General features: G+C 32.8%; 2 protein-coding genes across 2 annotated transcripts; both read right to left on the bottom strand.

Annotated features, from left to right (window-relative positions):
- Positions 1-3018: 3018 nt before the first annotated feature.
- Positions 3019-6738, bottom strand: LOC112323884 (NAD(P)H-quinone oxidoreductase subunit 1, chloroplastic). The gene is given in 3 exon segments (XM_052446628.1): positions 3019-3048; positions 3051-3214; positions 6351-6738. Coding segments are annotated over 3 exon segments (582 nt in total).
- Position 6739: 1 nt separating this feature from the next.
- On the bottom strand, positions 6740-7892 carry LOC127904221 (NAD(P)H-quinone oxidoreductase subunit H, chloroplastic-like). Its single transcript, XM_052446627.1, has 3 exons — positions 7548-7892; positions 6989-7217; positions 6740-6951 (listed from the first exon to the last, which is right to left on the bottom strand). Exons 1-3 carry the CDS (start codon positions 7890-7892, stop codon positions 6740-6742), a joined length of 786 nt encoding a protein of 261 aa, XP_052302587.1.
- Positions 7893-12099: the final 4207 nt, after the last annotated feature.

Here is a 12099-nt window from a genome sequence, read left to right as displayed (position 1 = left end):
TTTATAATCGAGATAAACTGAATTACTAAACTCATACCATGTTGTATTTGAAATAATAGTAATTAGTAAAACAAAAAGACTTGCACAAATTAGATAAGTAAGACCATTCCCAATAGTCCAAAGATTGAAATCTTTGTAATATTCTGAACCATTCATGAACATTACAACAAATAAAATTAAAATATTTATAGCTCCCACATAAATAAGGAGCTGCGCCGCAACTACAAAATGAGAGTTTGATAAAATATAAAATAAAGATATACAAACAAGAACCAATCCTAATGAAAAGGCAGAAAAAATTGGATTGGTAAGTAATACCACTGCTAGACCTCCTAATATAAGACCTAATCCTAGAAAGACTAAAAGAAAATCATGTATTGGTCCAGGATAAATTCATTGTACGTAAAATAAAAGATAAAAAAATCAAATTCTTTTTTTTTTCATGACTTTATTGACCCGACCAGGAAAAACTTATTTAGAATGGGTTCCTAATTGAATTAAATCCTAAAAGATTTAAATTACTTGTAGTACCGCTATCGGACTAATCTCATTCTTTCTCGAAAAAATAAAAATTGACACTTTAATTTTTATTTCTATTTCGAAATAGAAATAATTATGGATAGAATTATTACTATATTAATAGATTTTCAATCCAAATTAAGCTTGCGCTGCAATTCTTACCAATCAATCAAATCCAATCGCTAGTTGGGATTTGTAGCTTTTGTAGTTATTTGACCAAACAAAATGAAAAAAAAATATATTTCAGACTTTTATATCAAACCTAGATCTTTGTTTAATGATTAAAAATGACTCTTCAATCAATCTTTAATCAACAGGGGGTTTGACTCATTTTGATTAAAGATTGAGGTGAATTCAAAATTGTTTCGAATTGTATTCATTGGTAAACGACCTAAAGCAATTTGGTTATAATTCAATTCGTGACGATTATAGGTAGAAAGTTCATATTCTTCAGTTATTGATAAACAATTAGTTGGACAATACTCAACACAGTTGCCACAAAATATACAGATTCTGAAATCAATACTTGTAATTAAGCAATCGTTTCTTTCGAATATTAGTTTCCAATTCCCAATCAACAACAGGTAAATCTATAGGACATACACGAACACATACTTCACAAGCAATGCATTTATCAAATTCAAAATAGATTTGACTGCGGAAACCCTCCGATGTGATTAATATTTTCATAAGGATATTCAATAGTTACAGGTAAACGATTTACGTGGGATAAGGTAGTCATGAAACTTTGACCAATGTACCTTGTAGCCCGTATGGTTTGTTGACCATAATTCATGAACCCAGTTACCATAGGTAACATATCGTGAATCTCTATGAATAATTTTATATTTGTTTCTTTATCTTGTTTGAGACAAACTATAAATATAGAAAATAATTACTTTATAGTGAAAAGAGTTGGGAAGAGATTGTTAATAATAGATTGCCAAGAGAAATAGGTAAAAGAAATTTCCATCCAAGATTTTATAGTTGGTCCATTCTTAGTCTAGGTAAAGTCCATCTTGTTGTGATAGGAATGAGCAAGAACAAATAGTTTTAACCAATGTAATAAGAATACCCATTGTTGTTCCAAAGACTCTACCTACTTTATTTATTTCAAAATCAAAAAACTCTGGAACGGATATGTACGAAATAGAGATATTCCAACCGCCCAAGTAAAGAACTGCTACAAATAATGAAGAGACTAATAAGTTTAGATAGGAAGCAACATAAAATAAACCAAATTTGATACTCGAATATTCGGTTTGATAACCTGCTACTAATTCTTCTTCTACTTCTGGTAAATCAAAAGGTAATCTCTCACATTCTGCTAGGGAAGAAATGAAAAAAATAATAAATCCTATAGGTTGACGCCACAAATTCCATCCCCCCAAACCATATTTTGATTATGCCTCAATTATATCAACTATACTTGAACTGTTAGATAATCATAGTCGGTGATGACATCACTGTTCCCATCGCTATTACAAAACCATACATGAGATTTTCACCTCATATGGCTCCTCAAAGGCTATAAATAAATCTAAGGTCCAGATCATATTATTTATCTCGATATATTTGTAGGATAAATAGGATCCAAATCTATCGGATGCCCCTCCAATTCCAAAATTTGACCAATGTAATTTTGTCTATTATAATACTAAAATAAAGTACTTCTGAATTGATCTCATTTTTTAAGAATTTCAATTTTTCTTTCTTGAGCAATAACTTAAATCTTTCAATAAAATACTTCTTGTAGAAAAACCAATAAATATTTTAACCTATCATTTTCGATTACGAAAAATAATTAGACAGTCCATTATTTCATGAATTATGACACAAATTCGATTTCTATGAATATCGATATAGGAAAGAAAGAAGAAAAAATGATCTATTTTTTTTTCTTTTTCTATTGTAATTCTATTCTTTTTTTTTTGTTCCTATTCTTCCTTCTGGAAAAAAAAAAGAAGGTAAAAGATTAGTTCGTTCCTAATAGTTATTTGTTTAATTGGTGGATAGAAGCGTACTCTAGATTAGAATCATGGGGAGTACTACCTGATCATTTCTACTAATTTAAAGCCCCAATTAATATTCTTTTATTTTAGATAATTCTATTACTAATATTTTATGTATCTTGGTGTTCCAACCATCCACTCATTTTTATTTTTACTCAACTGCTCCGTAGCATTACAGTAACATATATATGATAGTAAAAACTCACTAAGGTTGAGTCTTTGAGCCCACTTTCAAGCCAGGATGACTAATCAACTAATTTTGGGACAAATGATCTCATCTTCTTATCTTAATTTCTGCTTTATTGTTGTACATAACAAATGAGTCTCGATTTTTTTTACTGCAAATTTAGAAGTTGTTTTCTTTCACTCATATAACTATCTAATTTAGTTCATCAATTCAAATTATAACTAAAAAATAAAGATATATATTCAATTAATTTCACCTTCTTCCTAATAAAGAAAAAGGGAATAGGGAAAAATTTATGTTTCAACGAATCGCACGTAAAGATATGGATAAAATACACAGAGAGTTAATGGTATTTCATAACTAATCGATTGAGCAGCAACTCGTAGACCACCTAAAAAAGAATATTTATTATTTGATCCATATCCTAACATAAGAAGTCCAATGGGAGCAATACTTGAAATGACAATCCATAAAAAGACTCCGATATTGTAACAACCTCAAAACAATTTCAATCAATATATATTTGTTTAACTCTTACATAAAGGGCAAATGGAGCAATTTTTTTTTTTTGTTAAATTCACCAAAATTTCTAACGAAATTTTGGCAGAGTCTCCCCTATACCGGGAGATCCCAAGTTATCGACAATTTATCCTGCACACAATTATAATCACATCCCACCCATAATCACATCCATGATTGGTACATTCAATCATTTTATTCATTCGAGAATATACTTAGGACAAATCTTCATTCTCAATCTCCATCTCATATCACATGCATAAATTATTAATTAAGAGGACCATCCAAGCACTGAAATTTCATATATATAAGCACAACACAATTTAGCGTTCTGAACATAAGCTATTACGCTATAATTTTTCCAAGTATAGATTAATACATTAATATTCCAAAACATAATAATATAGGGAGTATACTATTCTATTCAGGTTACATGTTTGCTGCATAACAAAATTACATGAAAATCTCTAAGTTCCTAACTTATACAAAAGGGATAAGGAACCTAAATTCTACTCCTGACGTGAATGGGAGGGACCTGCAAAACATAAATTTTCCATATAATTAAAAATAACTAAAATACAAACAATTCACGGAAGAAATTTATACAACACATCTACCTACTTAAGTCATATGCAATTTCAATACACCACCACCATCCCTTTTGAGGATTATCCAGTTTATTTCCTTTAACTACTTCTCCCCACATTAGGAAGACTATACCGGCACTAACGACCTCCATTAGTGTCTTTAGTTTTCCATCCTGGGGTCAACTAATCAGATTCATGAAAATGCCGACGCTAACACGACCGTTGGTGTCATTATATATATATATATATATATATATATATATATATATATATATATATATATATATTTTGAACCAAAATAGTTAATCACTGTTCTATGCTACTTTGGGAGGTCCTCGGGTATGCCGATGTCAAGGATTCTTGACATCATTAGCTTTCACCTCGGAAAGCTAATCAAGTCTATAAGTTTTGCCGATATCGACGACACCCGCCAATATCATTAACTATTCTGAATCCGAATAGTTAATCAAGTTTACAAATTTTGCCGATATCGACGTCACCCGCCGATATCATTAACTATTCTGAATCCGAATAGTTAATCAAGTTTACAAATTTTGCCGATATCGACGTCACCCGCCGATATCATTAACTATTCTGAATTCGAATAGTTAATCAAGTTTTTATATTTCTCCTCCCACGTACCGGTAATGCCGATGTTAACCAGCTTGGTTAACATCATTAGCCTCCCATATCAGGGACAGGCTAATCAAATTCGAGAAACAATCATTATTAAAATTCGTTGTTACTGTTCATCTCCTCTAAAAGGACCTATAATTTAAATTTAGTCCTCATTTCTATTTTCCCACCATTTCACCTTTCCTTTTCCCCTTTCTTTTCCTCATCAATATGCACCAAATTTTTATAGTTCAATAGTTAGTTAAAATAATTATTAACAAGAGGAGATATAGGTACCGAGTACCTACCTGCTGTAGACGCTCGACTTGCGTTCCCCTGTTGTTGTTGTACTCCTCCCGCGGTTCCTCCTGAAACCACAAACACCCATCATTATTCCATATTAGTCCACATATCACAACACAACAACAACAATGGGAATAATATTCATTTCTCTTTTACCAATCTTTTCTTTCTCACTTACATTCCTCATTATTATCCTTTCACATTTTCGGCTCATTTGTAGTCCAAGTGGACATCATAAATTCAATTTTGATTACCGTTTATTCTTTTTGAAGATCAAGACACACTTTGTGAAGGGCAAGAAAACAAATTCTACCCTTAATACGGCTAAATTTTGCCGTTTTATCGACTTGGCCGAAACTGCCAACAGGGGTGGCAGCTTGACCTCTCCTCAGATTTTCATTTGTATCCGGAGTTCTAGGACTCCAAATTAGGCGAGGTTAGATTCGTTGGAAAGCTAACACTTCCGGCTACAACTTCTATGAATGGACCCTCCCTAGATTCTATCATCTTCAGGTCCAAATTCTCTCAGGAACCAGGGCAACAAATCTGCCCTGTTTTGTCAATGGAGAAGGTACCTACAATTTTTATTTCCAATCCTTTTTTCCCCATCAATTTCAGCCAATTTCAGCCATGTTTTCACCTTACCTGGAACGTAGGTTCCTCTCCCTTATAAGTTACAATTTGTAACTACACTATAACAACACACCTAATTAATTAACAGGGGAGTCATACGTTCTCCTCTGTTTTTTTTCTTCCCCTCCAGTGGCCGGTCCTTTAAAATCAGTTCCTTCTCTTTTTTTTTTTTATTTATATATATACACACTCAATCACCACATTTCCTTATCATTCACCTCCTGAAACCTGTTTCAATTTTGCAATAAGGAAAACAACGCAACTATCACAATTTCCTTTCTTTCCTAACAATCTCATGGCTGGCCACTATTTCCCCATGGTCTTTGGTTTTTGTTGAAATCTTCTTTGCATAATTCCATCCTTTTTAGGCAACCTATGCTGCTCAACTCATTTAGTTCCAATTAATTCCACATTTCCCCAAATTTTACTCAAAGACCCTAATTTTTCAAACTTCAAATTAATGCACAATTCTTGCATGAATTTAATTTGGCTTTCCCAATTGGTTTAGAACTTCATACCTGGAGGAAATTTAGGTTTGATTTCTGATTTGATTAAAGTTTCCTAACCCCTTTCTTCTCTACAAGCAGCCGGCCTCCCACTCCCTCTTCTCTTAGAAATTCTATCACTTTTTCTTCTTGTAAATCTCCTGCCCCGGTTTGTCTCCCCACGTAGAAAATCTAAGGTTTGTGTAGGTATAGAAATTTAGGTGTTTTCTCTTAAGCTTGGTGAAGGAAAATCTGAAAAATTTCCCTCCCCTTTTCTTTTTGTTACCTCCCCCGGTCATGAATGAGAGAAGGGATGGGTATTTATAGTCCCATCTCTTCTTAATTCATTTTGGTCCCATCTTTCTCCCTTTTTCATATTTTAGCCCCTTCTATTTTATATATATATATAACAACATTTTTTTTTTAATTATTATAAACTCCCCCCCCCCCACTTTTTTTTTTTTTTGCATACTTTATTCTCAGGCTTCACAGATATTTAGATCCGCTAAAACAAAGTGATAGCCAAAAGGAATTACTAAATAGCTTAATAGAGTTGATATGACTACTATGGATGGTCCAATACTGAATAAGCGAGTATCTCCTCTAGATGAAAAAAGATTTTCTTTGAAAAGTAGTTTTGTTCCATCCGGGAGAGCTTGAAGAACTCTAAAAGGACCGGCATATTCAAGTCCAATACATTGTTGTATCCCTACAGAAATTTCTCTCTCTAACCACATAATTACTAATATGCCTATCATGATTCCCAATACAAGAGTTAAAATAGGGACAAGCATCCATATAATTCCATAGACCTCGTTTAAGGATTTCAATTTAGAAAAAGAATTGATAGCTTGTACTGTTGTTGTATCAATTATCATTTCAACGATCAACTTCCCCCATAATAATATCTATGCTACCTAGTATTGTCATAATGTCAGCCAATTTCATTCTTTTAATTAATTGAGGAAGAATTTGTAAATTGAACAAACCCGGCGGGTGAATTTTCCATCTCCAAGGAAAACTACTTTGATCCCCTATTAGAAAAATTCTCAACTCTCCCTTTGGTGCTTTAACGCGAACATAAAGTTCTTCTTTTGGCAATTCAAAGGCGGGAGAAGTTTTTTTTACTAATAAATCGATATTCAAAATTATTCCAATCTCGATTCCTTTCTCTATCAAAACTTCGAGTTTCTAAATTTTCATAAGGCCCCCCTGGAATCCCTTCCAAAGCTTGTTGAATAATTTTTACAGATTCCGTCATTTCACCAATTCGGACTAAATAACGAGCTAACAAATCCCCTTCTTTTTGCCACTGGACTCCCCAATCAAATTCGTCATTAACACTCATAATGATCAACTTTATGAAGATCCCATTGTACTGTAGAAGCTCGTAGCATTGGTCCTTATAAACCCCAATTTATTTCTTCCTCTACACTAAAAATACCTATTCCTTCAACGCGTTCTAAAAAAATAGGATTTCGCGTAATAAGTTTTTGATATTCAGCAACTCCTGTTAAAAAATAATCACAGAAATCCAAACATTTATCTGGCTAACCATGAGGTAGATCAGCTGCTACTCCTCCGATACGAAAATAATTATGCATCATTCTCATACTAGTGGCAGCTTCGAATAAATCATATATTAAATCTCTTTCTCTAAAAATATAGAAGAAAGGGGTATGCCCACCAATATTTGCCTAAAAGGGCCAAGCCATAAGAGATGAGAAGCTATACGACTCAACTCCAACATAATTACTCTGATATAGCTAGCTCTTTTAGGTACTTGAATATTTCCCAACTGTTCCGGTCCATTTATTGTTATCGCTTCTGTAAACATAGTAGCTAAATAATCCCAACGTGTTACATAAGGCAAATATTGTATAATTGTTCGGTTTTCCGTAATTTTTTCCATCCCTCTGGGTAAATAACCTAATAGTGGTTCGCAGTCAATAACATCTTCATCGTCTAGACTAAGGATGAGTCGAAGAACGCCATGCATTGATGGGTGGTGGGGACCCATATTGACTATCATAAAGTCTTTTCTTGTAGCTGGTATATTTATAGGGGGTTCCTCGATTTATTTTTCCATGAATTACTGAAAACAAAAAGAAGTTCATCAAAATTCAAGTTTGAGATCTAATAAATCAAATAATAATAATAAAAAGACTCTTCAAATTAACGAGTTTTTGATTCCCGAATGTTCAACTGGCTAATTAATTCTTTATAACGTACTCCATTTTTCTTTGCCAAATAAGATAGTAGTCGTTGGCGTTTTCCTAGAATTTCCCTAAACCTCTTTGAGATAAATAGTCTTTTCTATGTAATTCCAAATGTGAAGTAAGTCTTCTATCTTATTAGTAAAACTTACTATTTAAAATTCAACTGATCCCTTATTTTCTTTTTTGTCTTTTTGTGAAATAATTGAAATGAATGAACTTTTTACCATAAAATGAAAGCCCCCTCCTCCCGCTTTTTTAAGATAGTTTTATTGATCAGTAATAATAAATAATGGAATATTAAATAAGAATGTCAGTTTGTTTGAATTTGGTATACATAATAATCTTCAATTCATTAGGAATTCCTAATTTTGTCAACATTAATCAATCCAATTTTTTTTTATTCGGCTAGAAATACATAAAGAATGGTATATTTCTTCTCTTACAAAATTAAAAAAAAAATATCTATATCTAAAAATTTAAAACAAAAAATTGGATTGATTCATTTTTAGATCAAATTGATATATGATTGAATTCCATGTATCAGAATGGAATATGGGATGTAAAACAATGTATATGGACCTCTCCTTGTTTTCATATTCTAGATTAGATATGTTATGGGATATATATGACAAATGGACCTTTACTGAATTTTTAATGGTGGACATATATGTATCCTTATCATACTAAACCGACTAGCATTATTGGTATCAAACCAATAGTGATTTATTCAAGCTAAATCTTCTAATCGATAATTGAGCCAAAGAAAAAGTTTTAATTTAATTAATTTATTTTTATCTCTATCAAAACCCACCTAGGTCCTTTTGCTTTAAAGGCAAATTCTTTTGGACAACAACATATACAACTTCACCTATACTTACCATTTCATAGCCTTTTAGCTTGTAAGCTCTTTTGGTAGTACACAACCCCTTCAAGAATTTGACATATGGGAATTTGTTTGATAGCATCAATCAGAGTGTTGAGTTTCACTTTCTTGAAAATCTCTAAAATCTCCTTTTCTTTTGCCTTTTTCTTGGACTTAGAAGATCAATTGACGTGCAGCCTCTAGTGTTTTATCTACCAATGCCCCTCCACTTGCCGCATCAATGATATTGCGGTCAGTAGGCATCAGTCCTTCGTAGAAGTATTGAATGAGTATTTGATGATGAGAATATTGAATGCACAACTGCTCAAATCTTTCCCAATACTCAGAGAGTGTTTTCCCATGAGATTGTCGAATCCCACATATTTCTTTTCTTATATTGGCAACTCGAGAGGTTGGGAAGTACTTCTTCAGGAAAATCTTCATCATGTCATTCCAAGTTCCAATGGAACTTGATCAGGCCTTACCTTTCATTCATATTCAACATGAACCGAGATAGGCTTAGTTGATAAGTTGCAAGTAAAATCAAAATCATGAATAATAAGCAAAGAAGCATTAATCTCAATATATACCCTTGTGAAGTCAAGCCTAGTACACCTCAAAGTCTACTCATCACATGAAAGAGGCCTCTCAACCATAGTTGACACCTTGCTCAAACCCTTTATTGTCCATAAAAGGAATGGTAAGCCATGTAGTCTCACCTATACTGCCAATCTCTTGATTCTGTTCATATCAAATACGAAGTGGGGATTCCATTGTTGTAGCACAATCACCTTCCCTCCAAACATCCATGACCATTTTCAAGAACCGAATAGACATCATCCTTAGTTTTGAAATGAAATATCTTGAAACATTTTGTCGTCATCTTGATATCCTCCAAACCTAAACTCTTCCATACCAGAAAAGCTAAAATTTTCATGGCATGATAAGGCATCCTATAACCAGGGAAAAATCCAACAGTACTTCTCTATCATAGCAAATTGCTCTTATTAACAACAACATCCAAGACATCCATCGTTTTCCCTATTTCATGCCTAGGTAATAGTTCCAAGTACACCTTTGATTGTTATTGGTGACTAGAATCTTTTCAGCCCACATTTGTTTCATTTTCAATTTGATCCCTCAAGTTTCAATTGTTTTAGATCAATACAAGTTTATTTTATTTTTTAAAACCGAGTATTAACTGAGCAACAAAATGTTTTCTCAACACCATATGATTTTCTAATCTAGGTAGTCAAACTAAACCAGCAAGTCTAATCCTAAATAAACCCAAATTTAAAGGAATAAATTGAAAAAAAAAATTAAGGGACCAAAATGAAAAAAAGCCAAAGGATAAAAAATAAAAAAAAAACATTGTGGAACACTATTACAATTCATAATTTTTTTTTCTTGGTGAACACACTCCCTTTTTTTTTTTTTTTAATGGCAACGGATGTGTTTAACTCTAAATCGCACTAAAAATTATGTTTCCTTCACATGATACACACAAAGCATTTGATAATCCACATCGAGCTCAATACCTGCCTTAGCATAGGTGATCTTGCTTTTTCTCCATGGTCTAATCCTTGTTTAATTTGTAGGACACCATTACATATGTGTTCATAGCCAATTAACAAAAACATTTATTGATACAAATACAAAAGCTGGAGTACGGACTTGTTCAGGGAACAATATCTGTTTGTTCCTCTATCCATGTCGATATATATATTTTAAGACATCATATAATTGTAAGTTCAGAGGTTACTATAATTTGTGTAAGAATCAGCAACATAGTTAAGGTTGTGGAACTTGTCTATTATTTGTTGTTTATAAAGCATTTGATTAGAAAGTTCATAAGCAAATTGTATTGACCTTTCAAATGGTGTAATTAATTGTATGGTCCAGGAAATATTATTCTTGTTTGGAAGAATTGCAACATTAATTAATTAGAGGCATCCACAAACTATTTGGATTGTACTATTGTTAATAAATGTTTCTAAATTTGGAAACCATTCTTCTATTTATTATCACTCTATATATCATTTTCCCAGATAGAAACATCATGCGTACGAATAAGCAACATTAACAACTTGAACAACTTCTGCATTATGCTTCCATTGGTACTTGCCAATATTATTGTCCACTTGAAATCATATTGGATTGTAAATTTATAGCAATAAATCAGCAATTCCAATATAGTTTTAATATATATGAATTCAAAGTATATATATAAAAATTAGCATTGCCACTACCATTTGACAGCTTCTTGAACATGCTATCCAGCTCCTTCGCAAATCTTTCCATAGTCGGAGTCGGTGAGCAAAGAGTCCCAAGGATACCATTTTCTCCTTTCTTATTCCTGTATGATATCTGAAAGCTTGCCACATTACCCCTGGCAGGCACACTAGACATTGTGAAGTCCATCTCTGCACCAAGGCCTACCCTTAATAACCATTAGATCAGCCACAGATCGCATGCATGTACACTTCAGTCACACTTCAGATCGAATTCCAATGTAAAGCCTAAATAATTACGAGAAATCTCTCCTGCTGGTGCCATTGCCACTGAGTATGCAGTGCAGTTGCCATGATAACCTCTAGCTAACGGAGGGTTGAATATATTGCGAGCATTGACAATGCATACTGTCCGCATCTCATCATTGGGGTTTGGTTGAAGTGCAATAGTTCGACAACTCCACGAAAATGCTGTCAAGACTTCAAATGTAGAGCAATGGCGAAGGTGGAGCAGAGCAGAGTTACGAATAGCTGATATGTTCGAAGGTCCATAAAAGAATGAACTATGGGCCCTGCTAGTAAATGGAACTCGTGGAGTAAACAGGTTACATGAGGTGGGTTCAGTGCAATCTTTTTAAATTGCAATCACATGCAATCTTTAGTGTTTCATCCACCATTAACTTAGTGCATGTAAATGCTTATATTAAAAAGCAACATTTATATATCAATTAGATAAAATCAAATAAAAATCATTACAATTCATGTTTAAATAAATAAAAAAAAACCTAAAATCGATCTACAATAATAAAATCAACCAATCTTAAAGAATTTTCATCGATTATGAAAGCTAAAAAGTAGTTGGACAGATATCTAGAAGTTATGATCAATCAAATTGCAACATGAGTTTTAATTTATGTGAATGACAAG

Source organism: Populus trichocarpa, chromosome 13 (assembly GCF_000002775.5).
Source record: "Populus trichocarpa isolate Nisqually-1 chromosome 13, P.trichocarpa_v4.1, whole genome shotgun sequence".
Taxonomy (NCBI): domain Eukaryota; kingdom Viridiplantae; phylum Streptophyta; class Magnoliopsida; order Malpighiales; family Salicaceae; genus Populus; species Populus trichocarpa.
Note: the sequence above shows the minus strand (reverse complement) of the source record. Positions and strands in the feature narration are given on the sequence as shown.